The 18,874-nt window shown below is 48.0% G+C and overlaps 1 protein-coding gene across 1 annotated transcript in view; it reads right to left on the minus strand.

Annotated features, from left to right (window-relative positions):
* GALNT16 (polypeptide N-acetylgalactosaminyltransferase 16) overlaps positions 1-18,142 on the minus strand; it is a 58,621-nt gene extending 40,479 nt beyond the window's left edge. Inside the window, exon 1 of the mRNA XM_042814132.1 lies at positions 17,908-18,142. Within this exon, the coding sequence (XP_042670066.1) occupies positions 17,908-18,090 (183 nt within the window). The 5' untranslated portion in view covers positions 18,091-18,142. The remainder of the gene's footprint in view (positions 1-17,907) is intronic.
* Between the last annotated feature and the right edge of the window lie 732 nt (positions 18,143-18,874).

Consider the following 18,874-nt stretch of genomic DNA (forward strand, 5'->3'; position numbering starts at 1 on the left):
CAGTGAACTAATTACTTAAGAAATGAGCAGAAGTCAGTCAGCACTGCTCACCCAAAGCATTAAAAGATTTAATTATATTAAGCTTGGGGCTCATTTTCTTAACCTTCAAGATCATGATGAAAGAGGTTTTTGCTAAGGCTAGAGAAAGAAAGTTGAAGTACTTCTTTAATCATTCATCCTCAAGAGTCACAGCTTTAAAAATGGAAGATTAAGAATAAAATAGAGCGGCTTTGCAACTGGCCAATATTCACACTCTGGAGAAGTGCTGCATCATGTACAACTGAGACAGGAAGACAAGGGGACACTTTGATACCCAGCCCCACAGCAGGAGACAGAAACTTCTCCTACCGCATTTCTGTTGGTGGATCTTGTTCATTCATAGTTCTGAACATTATCCAGTTCAGAATCAACTCTCTCCCCTCCCCACTTTAAGCCAGCTCTGAAAGAGACCTTGTGATATACAGCTTCTGAGATAGCTGCAGTCTCGTGGGCTCAGCCAGCTGGAATCTGGCCTCATGGAGCAGCTCTCCTGGCTGGGGTACCGACCCGGTCCCATAAGCTGGCCCTCAGCCCCATTCCATTCAATTAGAAACTGCATGGGGCTCATCTTCCCAGGAAATAACATGTGGGTAGGACACGACCTTGAGGAATTGAGTAATTTACCATAATGCTCCTCATATTAGCTTTTGAGCATCACACAGAAAGGCTCTTGGCAGGACCTGATGGTTGGGAGCTGGCCAAGCCCAATATTAAAATGCAACTTGTCCATAAACAAACAACACAACTGGTGTTTTACAGAGTCACCTGGTATAACATTGCATACCACTGTTGAATCCTGGCCTGGTTTGTTAGGGAAGTTTACAAATGACCTTCAGCTCACAAGGCAAAGACTCGTACACTGCAGGTTCGAATGTAAGACCTGTCCTCAGGGACCCGTCCTAATGCTCTTTCTAAAGTGACAACGGATACGGTGTATATGCACCCATGATTTATTACAAAATTAGTCCTCCTGCACAAGGCAGTTCACTCAAATGCATTCCCTGCCATATATTCAGCTCTGTAGCATGCAATAGTCTTCTAATAATGGAAAAACTCATTCTCTGTCAGTGAAGATTTGAGAGTTTCAGGTCATTGACATTTTGTTTAGAAGCCAGAAGAAATCTGATTTAATTGATTGATTAATTTTTCAGTTACTGCATTACCCCAATTCCAGGGCTTAGCAATCAATCTGAGCTGACAAGACCCTCACAGCCATGCTCTGCTCCTGCTTGGATCTCCATTTGCAAAAACTAATTTATCTCCCCAACAGCAAATTTAATCAAGGATGGTGAATACCAATGAAAAAATCATGCAGTGGGCTTGAATATGCCTGTCAAATATGAAAAAAACTGTGTTACACATCCAGGCCTCTGTCACTCTAGACTTCCATCACATTATGAATAGCAGTTTCCTCTGCAGCCTGCTTTTTAATCACTGTCAACCAGGAAAGAGTTGGGTATATAAGAAAGAGTTGAGCCTCAGAAGCAGGTACCATAAAAATACATACATCTGAGTCTCAAAATACTCTGGACAGGCTTTGACCAAGCTATAATTCATGGAAACCCACAGCTCCCCCATACACCAAGTCCCACAATCTCTCATACGGCCACTTGCCTCATTCTGCGGGTGCAAATTGCATCCAAAAAACCTCAGTGATTGCCATATGACCTGTGAGGATCTTTAAAGCCCATTACTGCATCAATTCCCATCCAATATAAACTGCTCTAATCTTGTTACTTTTGAATGTTTGTGGTCAGCAAAAACATAGCTACACAGAAATCTTGGCCCACAGCTGTTTTTTGGCTTGGCTAAATGATAGGTCTGATCAGGCAGATTTTGAGAGCTGGTATTTTCGTGTTCATTTCTTAAAAAGTAAGTCTGACATTTTTCTCCGCTTACTCCACTAGGGAGTTTTTGCCTAAATGTCATTTGCAGCAGGTTCTCAGAAGGCCTGCAGTCAGGTGTTGTTTCCTCCACACAGCCAAGAGCATTCCTGAGAGCTTCTCCCTGCTATGGCTGTTGAGCTCCATTCACTTCTTTGGGCAGTGTGATGCCCCAGCCACCCCTCATTGCCTAGAAGCACAAGCAGGTGCATTTTTCACCACTCAAATTTATTTCACCAAGGAGATGCACGGTTCCAAAAAGCCACCAGCACTGTGACAGTTAGGGCATCTTGCCTAGGTTTTCAGCAGCCTTCCTAAATATGAAGGGAAAAGAAAAAGTATATACATATAATCCTATCATCCATTCCACGAAAATCACACGGTTATTTAAGACGATGAGCTCTGCTTTCTCCTTGCCAGTTTTTCAGAAGGAAGCACAAAGCACAAATGTTTCGTTCACACTCATAAGAACACAGCACAAGATGTCATAAATTACCAATGAAATCCTGGTGACAAAATTCCCAGTCACATCAGCAGGACAGCATTTCAGCCACAATACTATATATAAACAGAGAGAAATGCACAGACACTCTACCAATCAAGGCATCAGTTTTCTGCTATGTTTGCCCTAGGAAGGGATTGCATTCAGAAAAAAATTCTAAATAATATGTTTTTAAATAGCCTTCATTACAGAGATGACATGTATAAATGTCTAGATGGAGAACTGTGGAGGTAAGCTAAAGAATAAATGCAAAACAGTTTGTTAGATACACAGAGCCTTCCAACACAACTCATTTTCTCCCAAATAGAAAAAAGAAAGAGACATTCTTCACAGATCCACCTCATTCCTGTTGGGTTTTAGTTTTTCTGGCTCCAAAAGGGATTGTGGAGATGAACTAACATGAACAAAGGAAACTTGCTGACAGGTTTGTTCAAAGCAAGTTCAAACAAATAATTCATAAAGCAAACAGTAGAGCTGTGGTTACAAGCATAGGGATACACAGCACTAAAGTTTCCACATTAAAAAAAAAAAAAAAAAAATCAACCACCAAAATACTTGAAAGAACCTTTAGAGAGGGAACAAGATGAGAGAGGTCTATCCTTTAATGAGAAAAGAAGAGCAAGAAAAGGAATAGATTGCAAATCTGTATTACGGTCTGCAATAGGCATTTCTTACCACACTTGTTTGGATGTAAAGACATTCTGAATAACAACTTGGAACGTAGCAGGATGATAGAGTGACATCACCCAGTCCATCCATTCACTCACATATCCGAGCTCAGGTTGTCTAGGGCTAACACTGCTGAAGGTGCTGAAATAGCAACACACCCAACTCCAACAGAGGGCATAACTCCTTAGCAGAGCAACACCTACCAAATAAATCAAGCTTGGTGGTTCAAAATGAGATTTTTGATCTTTTTTTTTTTTTTTTTATACGATGTTTTGATCAATACAAAGAGTAGCTGCCATTCCAATGGCTGCAGCTGCAGGATGTGAGCCAGAGCACACACAGCAGCTCTCATACCCACCAAGCGACACACGCTAGCCAGGATTCAGTAAGGTGCCAGGGCAGGATTTTTCAGTTATTCCTCCCTGATCAACAGAGGTTAATCCAACAAGAGTTGCTGTGAAGCCTGTGATGAGAAATGTACAAAATTCTACAGGAGCGCATTCTTCAGCATCTATCTACCTTACGTGAAGGGCACTTTACTGACAGTCAACATATGCACTACTTCTTGTAGTTCTCTCCCTTACCCCTTCCTTCCCAAACCAACATTAAAAGAGATATTGGAAGTTGCAGAGTCAAGCGCTCAACACAAAGGGCAATCCTGAATTACAAACCACAGCACATAGTTCTGCTGTGCACATCCAGTATAAGCAGAAAGTGGCATGGCTGCCCACAGTGATACGCCAACCTGTGCCCTAACGCGTGAGACAGAGCTACCTGGAGTTCAGTTACCATGATCCCTTTTCTCCACAACAGCATGCAAGTTAGAATGGAAACTAGCAGCACGTCAAAAGCATCCAGACCACATCCCTGGTGACCTTGCAGTTCCTACTCATCTCATGCTAGAGATGGTATTCAGGAAGAACCAGCTTGTGACTTGTGCCCTGAAGAAGCTGGAGCAGCAGCAGGCACAGAACTCTTGCACGACAAGAGGCAGCATCCCTCCACACGCACACTGTGCTCCTTTCAGGAGCATCTACCACAGAAGGCTGAGAGAAATGAGACCTGTTTTCCTAGGCAGCATTTTGAAGCTATACCACTGCTTGGCTAGTGCTTCTTCTTCAAAAGCCATGCCTTCTTGGTACAGATTTTCCCCTCCTAATATCACCCTCCACAAATACAGTGGGGCTGCCATGTGCCTCTATAACTGCCCTGCTGGAAATCCTATCTCTTTCTCTCCTGCCCTATTGCCTGGTGCTGCTGTACTTTTTGGTGATGTTTGTGGAGGAGAAGAGCTACCACAATGGCAAATGCAGTAGGGGTTCTTTGGAAAAATTTGCTCCATCTCAGCCAGAAACTCCAATATCTCTGCTGTTGGCACCTCCTCTCCTGTTTCACAAATTTTAAATGGATAAAAATTGCCCATAAGAGTGAAAACAGAAAACAAAGCAAAATTCAGAACCACTCCATACCAGGAAGCTGAAGCTCCCTTTGCATTCTCCCAGGCCTTGAAGGCAGGCTTGCCATGGAATTGAGTGCAAACCGAATCTAGGTCTTCTCCACAAATCTGACGAGGTCAAGGTATTCCTAAAATCAAGACAGAGGATATTCCAATGCCCATCCCTTGGTTACCCACTTCTGCTCAGTGGCACCACTGCCATGCAGTGCATTTTTCCCCTCTATCGCCTACGCAGAGAGTGAACAAGCAGCCAGAGACATGCACCAACTGCTCCCAGCCTGCCTCAGGTGTGGGAAACAATAGCTCTCCTAACTGGAAAGATCCCAAGGTAAGTCTGCTGCTGTTTTCCTTCACAGCATCATTTTCTGCCTCTGGCCGTGGCAGAGGCTACAAAGCCTGAGCTCATAGTTGATACAGGCCTGCTTTTCAGATATTTGTTACCATAGCAATACCATAGGAATTTTTAGTTTGTTTCGTTGCCTTTGTTCGTTGTTTGTTGTTATTTCTTTTTTAAGCTATGTACTCATCCGCGGCAAATGGGGCAGTCCCCAGTAATGTGAGATGGAAATTAACACAGCACAACCTGCTAGCTGGGAGCGTGGCATGGGCCTCTGCTCCTGCCTCCTCACTGCGATTGCAGACGGCTGCCCACGCTGCTCACCCAGCACCTGCTCCCAGCTCACTGTCACAGCCTGTCCACGCTGCCATGCCTCCTTACCGAGCTCATGCCAGCCTCTCCCAGGACAATCACCAAATTGCTTCGAGCTTGCAGCTTTTCCTCTAAACAGTCTTTCTCCCCAGACATTTTTCTCCCCCAGATCAGCTTATGGGACCAGCATGAATAAAATAGGAGCAACTTCATCATTACTACAGCCTCCTTCAAGGGTATGGGAGTGATCTACAGAAGTCGACATACAACTGCTGTAAGGGTGTTCTCTAGAATTGCCATACCAACATACATTGGTTAGCAGCGTGGTTTTCGATGCGTTATTTGTAGGCTACTCCAAAAGACGCTCCAAAGATTAAATAAGCTGACTGCCAGAAATTCACCCTCAGCTCTCCTAGGAAGTATAAATGCAGTCATGTTCAGACTTAGGGAAACCCAAGGGAGAACCCTTCCAGAAGGCAAGGAAAAAAAAAAAAAAGAAAAAGACCCAAATTCTTGGTCCATTCAGGCAATTCTGGAAAGCTGCCCCTTTAGCAAACAACGCCCTGAATTCAGTAGAGCAGAAGAGCTTAACTGCTATTTTCTAATGAAGAGTGTGCTGCTAAGCTAAACAACAGAAAACCATCTCACAGGATCAGGTCTTCGTAATGTGTGTTCATTATAAAAAGGAGCAATTTTTGAACAGCTGTCCCTGTGATTTGCTAGAACTCACCACCTCTGCATGCTGGTGTATTGTGGATAAGTGCCTAGCGCTCTTCTTGCAAATGAATCATAGAATCACTCAGGTTGGAAAAAAACCTTAAAGACCATCGAGTCCAACCATGACCTGACCATACTACCCTAAATAACAACCCTCCGCTAAATCATGTCCTTGAGCACACATCCAGGGATGTTTTTAAACACATCCAGGGATGGTGACTCAACTATCCCCCTGGGGAGCCTATTCCAGTGCTTAACAGCCCTTTTTGTAAATAAATTTTTCCAGATATACAACCTAAGCTTACTCTGGTGCAACTTGAGGCCATTTCCCCTCATCCTGTCACCTGTCACCAGTGAGAAGAATCAGTCCTGAAACACAACACTGCGATGCTAGAGGTCAGGGGTTGATATAAATCTGTCAGTCATTCAGAATATTATAATTCCATTAAACAAGAGCAGGACTGTATCTTTCAAAAGCCTTTAATTACAGATTAGTGAAGAAATCATGTTTCCTTTTGCAGAAAGGGATCTTCCTCACTGAAAGTGTAATTGTAGTGTGCCGTGGAGTGCTCCCAAAGTGGCTGCCTTGCAGAGAAACAATCGACACAGACCACGCACCACAACAGGTAATGCAACAGCAACTTCTCTCACTGCATTAACCAGTGTTACACAGTTCAAATCCTACTGTGTAAAGTGAGACATGAGAGGTTCTCTTTTCTCTTGATATCTGAAAGAGACTCATTAACTGGGAAACATCTAACAATCTCATGGCTTCAGACGCTACAATTTGACTTAGCTGTCACAAGCAAGTGTTCACTTACTGCAGTTTTAATCTGCAATGGAGTTGAAAGTACCTCTCCGTTTTTTTGCTAGTGGAGCCTCTGTTCAGTTCTAGGTTGTTGGTGGGAACATTTAGCTGCTCCATGGGGTGGCTGAGGGCCAGTGGTTGTGAGGGTACCAGTCCACGCACTCCATGGCTCTGGGGAATAGGGCCTACGCAACTGCAGATGCCATGAAACTCAGTTTGCAGCCAAATAAGAATAAAACCCTGCAGTTCCAACTCCTGGTCCCTCCAGCTCAACCATGAGAGTGCTCTTCCATCTCTATTTCCCCAGACCTATGGAGATAGCATCAAGACAGCCATTTGATCATATCGCAGCATGCCAAGTAGTTTAGGGATTTACCAATAATGGTCCAATTTCAGATTTGCCTGTAGGCTTGTATCAAGCTGTTCCAAAGCTTAAGCACACTCTGTATGCATAACGTGACACAGAGGGATGGAGAGCTGAATCCTAAACATTTGACCTGCCTTTTGACTTCTGGAAATGGATGGGGAAAAAAGCCAGGGCAGTTCGCACCACCAAAGCAGCCTTGCAGGAGGTAGCAGATAGTGAAAGATTCTTCCAAGCAGCTGCACAAATTCAGAATCCAGGACTTGGTTGTGTTGCCAGCTCAGACATCACCTCCCATTAAAGAGGGCTCTACCTACTGCAAGTCAATGCTGTCCTTCTGACAGCAATGCTGCATCTGACAAAGAAGCCACCCCCTTCCGGGCAGTCCTCACACAGGAAGGAACCTGGCCTGGTTCCATCTCTGGGACACTCCCAGAAAAAGAGAAATCTAAGAGTAAGGAAGACAACTCAGTCCCAGGAGCCACCAATCACCTGCACTTTCTGAAGAACTCTGGGGCTTGTATAGTAAAAGCATCCAAGGTGATCCTCTGCTCAACAAGGAGAGAATAGTGCCAACAAATCTCCCATGTCAGACAGACTGATCTAGTTTAGTCTCTCAGTTCAGGCAGTTATTTCCATTTCCTTGGTAGATATCATGAGGCATTCCTCTGACCTCCTGTGGTTTAGCTCAGGAGGTCAAACAGCTTGTCATTTCTTCTGTACCACTCCAGTGCAGTAAGAGTAGTACGAGAAACATGAGGTCTCTGTGGGTCACTACCTGAAATAAACCAGGAAAATATTTATTTTCAGAGACGATGAAAACTCTCTGTACTGAAAAAAAAGTCTCCAGAAGTTGTCACAATTAAAATATCATTATGCACTTGCAGCTGGGCTGCAACACGAACCTCAACCCTGCCAAAGTACACACATACAAATCTCCCTGGCATATTGTTCAGAAACTATGCATGTTCAGAAATCATGTAGTTTCTGCATGAGGGGACACAAAAATGAGAGGAGTAATGGATGAAAAAGATGGCAGCCAGCCTACCGCCTGTACCATATGCACAGACATTTCTAACGTCTTGCCTACAGTCATCCAAAGGTGGATAATTTTAATATTTTTAAGTCTTTTTCCTTTGCTGCTTTTACAAAGAGACCTGGACTCTCTATCACTCGCCAGCAATCTTGTTCAATTCTTCTGCTACAGACATATGATTTCTGGCAAGAAGTAAACTTGGCTAGTAAGATGTTCATACAGAGAAGGGCTGAAAAAGTTTACAGATTTCATATGTTAACAAAGCAGCTGACTTTCAGACAATCCAGCAACACTTGTAGTTCACAAGAAAGGTCAGCCTATACTATCTACTGGCACAAATGGAGACATGCTTTCACATGCTTCCCAAAATCAGCACAAAGCAATTAATTCTCTCTGCCCCTTTGTGCTCCACATTCTCAATCTGCAGATTTGGAGCAATGCTGCTGACATGAGGCTGCAAGGTTAAGGCTTCAGCAGCACTGAGCAGTATTACACGATTTTTCTAAGACACTACCAATGAAAGAAAGGATCACAACAAAGAAGTCTTGCAGAACTGTTACATTTTTTTGGGCCAGTGGGTTCTAGGGAGTTGAGGATGAGTCACAGGTTCAAAATAAACCCACCACCTACTAATCCTTTTCCATTCAGTCTCCAAAGACCACGCACAACTGTCTGACCTACTATCAGAGGCAGCAATGACACAAGCTAGCATCAGTGCCCTCAGTACTGGTGCCTCCATAACATGACACTCAGCTCCACCACGAGCTCTTCTCTCCACAGCAGGGACAGGTCAGTCATATCCACAGCAATATACCTGCTCCAGGCTGGTCAGTTGCACATGCCTTCAGGTCAGTGAGCACAGCAGGGGTTCAGGCTACAGCAGGATCATGAGCAGCTTTTGGTGGAAACACTGCCCTGATTTAAATCCATTCCCTCTAAGCGCAAGGCAAGGAGCGTATAGTGGGGTAGCATCGCTCAGCGTCAGATGTCAACAGTTCGCCATGCACACAAGCCTGGAATCTAGTAGGGACTGCATCCGCCTGTCTGTCCCTTCCCTTTTTCTGACTGAGACCAGTTCCACTTTCAGTCATCATCCCAGTGCTCTGCAAACAGAGAAATCTCTTCAAGCGACCAGGACTCAGCTAGCCAGAAGACTAACCAATACCTTGGAAGATGTACCCAGGAACAAGGAAATGCAAGCATCAATGGGGGACTGATGAAGGGTGTATCCCAAAAGCCAGCTGGTAAGGATAACTTCACCCATGTTTCCTGACATCTCAGGCACCACCTTTGCTGGCAACTACGAAAATCTGGAGAAACAGCACAGCCCATGTTAACCTGCAGAGCAAAAGATAACAATAGCACATTCATAGAGCAAGAACAGTAAGTGCACCCAGGTTTTTAAATAAAATATTCTTACTTCTTCCAGCAAGCTGTAAGAGCTGTTTATCCCTTCTTCCAGATGAATGGGAAGAAGGAGTGACCAGCAGGGATGGGGAGGTGGTTGTCCCTCTCTACTCTGCCCTTGTGAGGCCCCATCTGGAGTACTGTGTCCAGGTCTGGAGCAGCCAGTACAAGAAAGACAGGGAGCTGTTGGAGAGGGTCTGGAGGAGAGCCACAAAGATGACCGGGGGGCTGGAGCACCTCCCTTACAACGACAGGCTGAGGGAGCTGGGCTTATTCAGCCTGGAGAAAAGACTGGAGGGTGACCTCACTGCAGCCTTTCAGTATCTAAAGGGAATCTACAAACAGGAGGGGAATCAATTCTCTGAAAGGGTAGATAACTGCAGGACAAGGGGAAACGGTTTGAAATTGAGGGAGGGAAGATTTAGGTTGGATGTCAGGGGGAAATTCTTTACAGAGAGAGTGGTGAGGTGCTGGAACAGGCTGCCCAGAGAGGTTGTGGATGTCCCGTCTCTGGAGGTGTTCAAGGCCAGGTTGAATGGGGCCCTAGGCAATCTAGTCTAGAATTAAATGGGGAGGTTGGTGGCCCTGCCTGTGGCAGGGGGGTTGGATTCATGATCCTTGAGGTCCCTTCCAACCTGGGCCATTCAGTAATGGCCCAAGCAAGATCTTCCAGAGGATATGTTCAGTGATGTTTCCACAGGACCACATCAATATCTTGTGGAGCTCGAGTAATGATTAGCACCTCCTTTCCACCCTGGCTCAAAGGGAGCTGCAGAGCAGGACACAGCTGCAGGCAGATCTGGAAGCAAGTGTTTCTATGAGCCCCCTTCTAAGACTTGCAAATCGCAAACCTCAAGCAACTGTGTTAATTAACTACTTCCATTCACTATAAGGATACAAAAGACTTTTTAAAAATGAAAACATTGTCCTATAATTAAAAGTAGATAACAGTGTTCTCTGCCAAGCAACAGTCACTTTAAACTCATTTTTATGCTCTTTAAAGGCAGTAAAACAATTTTACTTTGCTCACATCTTCAGGCAGCAGTCACATCTTCACCCTATCCTTTCCTCCACAAGCAGCAGTATAGGAGACGAGAACATAGATGTTTGAGGAGAGGGCTATTAAGAATTTAAATATGGCATGATTTTCTCCTTTTATCACTGCAGATCTGGAAGCCTTGGAATGTGTAAGTTTTAAGCATCTCCTGATCAGCAAAGAGCAAGCCTTGCAGAGCTATCTCAGTGCAAAGTCAGCAATTCATTAAGTAATTAAGAACACAATAGTGACAGCACAGCAATATCACATGGAACTCGATCCCTGTCTGCAGGCATTTCACATGAGCAGTAAGCAACAGACGCTTCTGCTGATGTAATTAATCTATCCCCTACTATATTAACGAGAGAAAGACGTGAATGTTTATGATGAACTCTTCTAATTAAGAACCCCATGTGAATAGCATGCATCTCACCCCAGAGACTTTATCTTAGCCAAGAACCCAGCTTGAGGATAGAACTCAGCTGCGTGGCTAGGTGAGCACAAATCACAGTGACGTGTCCTCCTGTGAGGCCGAAGCCAATGAACCATTCCTGGATAGCTCTTTGCTGTTTGCCTCATTCAAGTCACTCATTAGGAGGGCCTTCACCTTGCAGTACAGAAGCTGTCACACTTGCCATCAGAGACCTGAGCACTCTCAATGCTGCATTCCAAAAACACATCAGGAAGAGAAGCACCATCCCTACAGGTGAAAGCATTCTGGCACTGTACATCAGTTGGGTACGTTCATCTATTTTCCTTAACCCACCATCCCTTCTCACCACCCCTTCTCACAAATGACCCATTGCTATTCACACATTCTCTGAAGCCCCAGGGAAGCAATGTCAGTCAAGTGTCCACTGAGAAGGATGTCCACAGCACACGTCAGAGCCTGAGCAATCCATGTAAATCAAGACTTTAACCTTTCTGTAAAAGATGCTCAAGGGCTTTCCAGAAATGTGTTAAGTGAAGTGCACCAGACAGGTATCTCAATACAGAAAAATATTTACCAGAAATAAAAACTGAAGCATCATAGTCTTACTGTCTCTGGACTGTTCCCCCGCTACAAATAAATTAACTAATAAAGGGTAGAACAGATGATGCTACAAATCTGCAGCTTTCAGCCTGTACATCCCTATTAGACAGATCCTTGGGTTCATGCAATATCTAGCTCCCAACTAATGTGACATTATACACTAAGACATAAGTGTAGCAGCCAGCATCCCAGTTCCTATTGCAGAAAGCAGCACTTGCTGTTTACTGACCTGCAGAAAGAAATCTGGCTGCCTAGCGGCTGAATCAGATGGCAAGAGCCTCTTTCCCAGGCAACAAAGAAAATATTCAAGAAAAATCATCCTCTACCCACTACTCTCTGCAATATTACCATTAGGTCATGACATACAGTCAGGTCTCTTGGTCATTTAACACAACACGAAGGGCTCCACTGACCACGTATCCCCTGCCTGACTGAGGACAGCCTGTTGGGTTAGCTGTGGAGGAGCAGGCAGCAGTCCTCTCCTCCAAAATCTCACATCTTTCAATGAGGGAATGTGGCTCCTATGGCAAAAGCAGCCAGCTCCAGCCCAATTATCTTGAACCCTGCTCTATGATCCCAGCATCTGTAGGTTTCACAGTATTCAATCTGGCTCTGCACACACACCAGAACATTGCAAAAGCATGTTAAACAGTCAAACCATGTGAAAAGATTCCAGAGACTAGACTGCTGCCATCCTCTCTTCTTTCCCCCAACTGATAACTCTTGGTTGAAGTTTGCAGCACATAAACTGCAAGTGCTGAGAGCTGAATGTTGGCTTCTCCTAAACACTGCATACAAAGCTGCTTGCAGCTATAAGCAGCCCTCATGGGGTGGCACCTTGCTGCTGCCACAGTGAGCAGGTCATCCATCTCCCAGCATAGCTCAGGGCCTCAACTACCCAGCATTACTCACCAGCATCACAGGGGAAAGTGCCTGTTCACCCATTTCTGACATCCAGTCACCCAGCAGACTTTGTCCATGCTGCCCAGTCTACGTTAGTTTCAAAGCCCTCCAGACAAAAGCTGGGGGGCAGGAGCAGATATACTGCTCCAGGGGAAGTAACAACAACCAGCTGAACCCACACCTGCAAAATTCTGCTCTCATAAAAATGAACGCTGCAGTTTGCATTTGGCTGTGAATAACCTGTGGCAAAAAGCTATATGCCCAGTCACAAGGGGCTGCCCATTATACCTTCTGCCTTGTGTCACTAGACAGGAGTAAGCATGCAGGATTCACAGTGCTGTTATCGATCTGCTTAAAGAACTCATTGGCACAGCAAAAAACAAGAACCACAAGTGCCAGGAGCACATTCCCACATGAATGCACTTTTTCTGCAGTGAGCCACTGGTCTGAGGCACTGGTTACAGATGTCACTTTACATTAAGGTCAACAAAACATGAAAAGCCTCACTTTATGAGGGCAAAGCACAGAACTTAACTTTCTGAAGGTGGAACTGGGAGCATGACAGGAGTCTACAGCTGAGGCAGCCCCTGAGCCCTGTGCCAGCAGCCAGCATGCAGGGGAAACTCGGCCAGCACACAGTTTAATGATTAACATTGTCACACAGAGGAACTACTTCTAAGCTTTCCAGCCTGTCTCCCCACTTTAGCAGCTTATTCTCAAGTGCTCCTTCCCTCAGATGAACAGCGGAGAGAAGTGAAACCTGAGTTGGTACATGGAATAATTGAGGGGGTAGAACATCCCTGACCCACCCCCTGTCATGGGCGGAATTTATTTCCACCAATCTGCCACAACCCTGGCAGGGCACGGATAACAGAATCACAGAACCATTAAGGGTGGAAAAGACCACTATGACTGTGTAGTCCAACCACCAACCCAACACCACCATATCACTTAACCATGTTGCCAAGTGCCCCATCTCCATGTTTCTTGAATGATGCTACCACCACTTCTCTGGGCAGCCTGTTCAATCACAACAGGCTTTAGGTGACCAGAAATGATAGAGGCAAGTCCTTAAAGACTGCAAAGACAAAATGTGAAGACCAAACAAGGGCAAAGTGTAGGCAGCTACAACAGCAGGACAACCTGAATGTTAATTGTCCCTATTAATTGTCAGGGTGGCAGCCTGAATCTACTGCTAAGATACTTAAGTCCATGTCAGCACACAAGACAGTATCCAAGCTCTCTTGACTTGACTTCACTAGTATTTAAACTGGAGTTAATTACCAGAGGCATGCAGATTTGAATAATGAATGTAAACTTTCTTTCTATTCTTTCAGCAAAGACTGAGGCTTCACCTCAACTCCACATCAGGTAAGCTTATCTCCAAGTCTCTCATCTCTGACCTGAGCGAGTCTTCCCCATCCCATGCTGAGCAGTCCCATCCTGACCTGCCCCACAGCAGGTGTGATCCCTCACTGCAAGGTGCTGAGCCTACGTGGCTCCTAAAGGTCACCAGTTGATACGCAGCAACCAAAATCCATCTCAGCATAGCTGCATCAGATACTCCTGCTGAAAATGACATGGGAATTCACCTTGGGGAGAAAAATACTGATGACTAACAGCAAGTCCTGATCTAACAGAAGCATCTTCCATTCAGATTCAAAACTGGAAAGCTAACAATTCCCTCTAATGACTCAACACAACCTTCTGGCAACATGCTTGCTGACAGTCCTTGCCATGGAGCAGTGACAACCACAATTAATGCTTCACACAGGGCTGGCAAGTTAAATATAGCAGCAGGAGGTGTGTTTCTGCTGGAGTTATAACCGTGGTAGTGGAAAGCGAGACAAAAAGGTTAATGATGGAAGGCGGATCTCCAGACCTTACTTACTCTTAATGAATGTGTCACAAGACTCGGTTGAGCAAATTCCTGGACATTTAACAAATGCTGTGTGCTGCATTATTTCCTAGTCTCTCCGATTCACTGCTACATAAACACTGGAGGTCAAACAGTCACCCTGCACGTCTGCTCACTAGCACTGTTTCATTTACAATTCAGATGTTACAGCTTTAGATTCTGCTGAAGTGCAGCTGAAGGAATCAGGCACATCTGTGTATCACGTTTTCTGAACACTCAACACAGAGCAGCACTGAGTGCCTCCGGTACACTCATGAGCTCAAATAACGCCTTACAAGAGTCTCAGGGCACTGGAGGCACAGAAGAGCAGCAAGGGGACCCTTTTGCCCTACAGCCGCTGGTCCTGCCAGACACCTTCTGGGAGCTCCTCCACACATGATGCATGGACGCAGGGCCAGGGAGCTGATACAGCCAAGCAGGTCCTAGAGCAACCCCTGCAGATCCCACTGGGATGGGGGCACAAGAGCTAAGGGAGAGCTTTCTAACCATTCTTCAGCGCTCACAGCAATGCTAACGCCTGTTAATCCATCCCCAGCCCTTTGTTAGGATGCACCTTAGGAGAGACTAGGCAGAAGCAGAAAGCAGACATTGGGCATTCTGATCCTCTTTAAACTCAATGCCACAGTTATAATCCTCCAACTAAAAAGAAAGAAGAGAAAAAATAAGACGGTCTGTGACAGGTTGGGAGGACTAAATCCCTGTTATCTAGGACATCAAGATGGAAAGGTCTCAGCCACACACACATCGCACGCCTCTGGTGATGCCCCTACAGAAGAGCATCTCTACCAATCTCCCCATGGGAGAGTGACAGCTGGTGAGCCAGCTGCCCCGGGCTACCAGCAGCAAGACAGCTCTGTGTAGAGACACTGCCACACTGAAACCAAAGTGCTACAAACCCCGGGGTGCAGGGGGCAGCAGGGCAGGAGCAGTGCTCACCACAAAGCAGAGCTGCACAGCCCAGCGGCTAAACAGCTGCAGAGAAAATGTCACACAGCCTGCATACCATTCACTCTGCCAGGTGCAGTCATTTCCTTCTTCACACGAGGTATCCCTTCAACTCCAGCACACCTGTACTGAAAGTGAGGCTTTGAGCCTTCAAAAATTAAGAAATAATTTACTATTAGCACTTTCAATAATGCTAGAAGCTGAGTGATACAAGGTGATTGGCAGGTGTTTCCTCTACTACCCGATGTGGCTCGATCCATGTCCTGCACTGCAAGGATAGTGCTGTTCATTGCCACTTGAAACACCTCCTCTTGGCCCACCCGGCATTGCAGCCTGGGATGTGTACCTGTTCCAACATGAGCCAGCAGGTCTGTCCTTGCATCTCTTTCACACGCTGCCAAAAGCACGTGCTGGGGAAACCCTCTGAGGCAAGACATTCCTCTGAGCACCTCATCCTCTCCCAACGGACCTTCTGTGCTAACCACAGCCAATTCCGAGGAGCACCAATTTCCCTGCCCTTTCCCAAGTTACTCAGCCAGCACAGTCTGAAAGGCTGCAAGTGCTCAGCCAGAAGGCACAGCACAGCAGCTGGGCACCCCAAGGCACAGCACGGCCACACTTGGACCACCCAAACAGAACGGACAGGACAGGCACAGCTTTGCTCAGATCTGCTCCAACGGGTGCTGAGGCTCAGTACCTGATTACATTAACAGTATTGTTGCAAACCATTTATTTTATTTCAATTTTTAATGCTCTACACAGGCCCAAAGGGACAAGTTAAATACAATTGTTTTCTGCTGTTTAGGCAAACGGCATTCCTGCATTTCAGAGATAAACATCATAAATAAAATACGAGGCTGCCAAGCTGCCACTGAACATTATTCCAGCAGTGACATCCCCGGGGAAGCAGTCATGCAGCGATCCCTTCCCAGGGTGCTCACCCACTGCCATAGCTGAGATCCCATGGAGAAGCACTGCAAGGCCTGAAGTGATATTTTATTCTTCGCATCAGGAGAAAATAATTAAGAGAACTAAGAGAGCCTAAAAAGTACTTCAGCTTTTTAAAACCATGCAATTCACTGTAATTTGCCCAGGATCTGAAATGCCATGGTACAGACACAAGAGTAGGCTTCTCATGGGCTCGCTCATCTAAGAGACGTGATTAATTTTTTCCCCCAGGAAGAGAAACAGCCAATTGCAGAAAATTGCCGAAATAATTTTCCAGAGAGCCATAAGTCACATGAGTCAGCCCTGCCCGCAGTGAACCCAGACCTGGGCTCCAGATCATCACTCTCGGGGAGAGGAGGAGACTGGGAGCCAGCCGAAGGCTGTGGAAGGCCAAGAGACCGAGCAGCACGCAAAGGATGCGCGCGCTCCTCTTACACAACGCTGCTGCCATCGTCGATTAGCTCAAGTCGCTTGGCTACCCCGGGGCCGAGGGCCTTGCACAGGACAGCCGTTGGAAGCAGCATGTTCCCCGGGCTGGATAGGGGCAGAGGGCAGCGCCGCAGCCCGACCGATGGGGGAGGGACGGGCACCGAGTGCCGCCTCGTACGGCAGGCGGAACCTGTCCCGGTGCCTCGGGGCTGTGCTGGGGGTGCCAGCCCCCCGGGCCAGCGCTGCCATAGCGCAATAGAGAGAAGCTCAGACATCGCGGGACCGCGCGGCCACCCCTCAGCGCAAGCAGACAGATGCAGGTCAGGAGACGACATTGCCACCGCGCAGCGCTGCTGTCGGGCACGGCAGGAAAGGCCCCATAACACAGTCTCTGTCTGCGAGCGCCTCGCGGGCACCCGGCTACAAGTCGGGTCAGGAGGCAAAGGATGAGAATTTCTTTCCGTTAAGAGGTTCCAGGGCGAGCCCAGCCGGGATGCAGGATGGGTCGCGGAGCTTTGCTACCCCGCGCTGCAGCTCGCACGGTGCTGAGCCGCCAGCGCTGCCCGGGCAGTGCGGCATCCAACACGGCACCGCGTCCTGCCCCACGAGGCGGGAGGGCACGCGGCTCCGTGACACACCGCAGCCCTGAGAGAGCGAGTAGAAAAAGCAACAAAAAACAAAACCCAAACAACACAAGGGTAGGCGGGTGAAGCGGAGAAATAAAAGTGCCGGAGCGAGCTCCAGAAGAGCGGGGCTAAGGGCAGCGCCCGGCATACAGAGGAGCTCAGCCCTTGGCCCGGCAGCGGGACAGCGCTCTGCTCGCGGCTGGCCTGCAAGGAGCTGGGGGCATCGGGAGCATCCGCGCGGCTGCTCCAGGCTGCGACGCGCGACAGTAACACCCTCGGTGTGCCAGGAGCATCGGCTCGGGGAGACTTAGGAGTTTCCGCATCGGCCGGGAACGGCTCCGCCAGGCCGCTTCTGCCCCGGGGGAAAGCGAACACGGAGCTCCCAGCCGACCCAGCCGAGGGCTCAGCCCGAGCACCTCCGCGAGCACCGCTCCGCTGCCCGAAGCCGCCCGTCCCACTCCCCGCTGCCATGGTTACGGCGAGGAAGCCGGAATCAACCCGAAGAGCCCCAACTCCGCCCGCCCCGTTCGGTCACTCACTCCGAGGGGCACGGCGCTTTCCTCCCTTCGCGCCTCCGGACGCCCCGCAGCCCGCTGCCCTCCGCGGCCGCTACCGCCGGCGGCCGCCGAGCGCGGCTTGCCGTCCTGCCATAAGTAGTAGAAAGTGCCCAGGATCCAGGCTGCCGTCAGGATGGCAATGGCATTGGCCCTGATCCTCCTCATGCCGAGCGCCCCGCGGGAGCCGGGCTGCACCGCCGCGCCGGGTAAAGGCGGCCGCGGGCGGAGGAAGGCGGCGGCGCGGAGCTCCCCCGTGCGCTGCGATGGAGCCGCCCCGGCCCGCCGGGTCCTAACGCCGCGCCCCGCCCTCCCGTGCCCGCCCCGCCCCGCCCCGCGCGGGTCCTGCCGCGCCGAGTAGTGCTAGAGGCGCGCGGCTCCTCGGCGATGCTGCCGGTGCCCTGCCAGGAAGTGCGGTCGCTCAGCCGCGCCTGGAGCGGGAGAAAGCCCCCGCCGACGTTTTACCTAAGCGGGCCCCCACCCCGAGCGTGGCCGCGCTGTAAGCGGCGACGCCGCCCGCGGATAGCGGAGGCGGCCGTACCCGCAGCAGCCCGGCGAGATCTCGGTGCCGCCTCTGACGCAGGCGTACGATGAACATCAACAGCGATAACATTGCGCCGCTGACTTTCGCAAAAGCATCGGCTAATTTCAATAAACGCCCCGTTTTCCGGCACGGGTGACCTGAGAAACATAATTCTAATAAATGAAACAAATCAAGATTGTGCGAAACTCACGCAGTTGCGGCGCGGTGCCATCACCGCCACCGCCGCTGCCGGGTTCGGCTGTTACTCCCGTGCTGGAATTTTCAGCCTTAGTTTCTGACCGAGGCGGCTGTGGGATGACACATCCATGTTTGTTTGAAACGTGAACGTAAGGTCTGTCTGGACACCAGAAACGGCTTAAAGAATGATACCCAGAGTTTAGCTAACAGTGTCTAAAGAAAACCCATCAC

This window comes from Centrocercus urophasianus, unplaced genomic scaffold, assembly GCF_019232065.1.
Source record: "Centrocercus urophasianus isolate 14NV4802_14NV808 unplaced genomic scaffold, USGS_Curo_1.0 seq_14, whole genome shotgun sequence".
NCBI classification, from domain to species: Eukaryota; Metazoa; Chordata; class Aves; order Galliformes; family Phasianidae; genus Centrocercus; species Centrocercus urophasianus.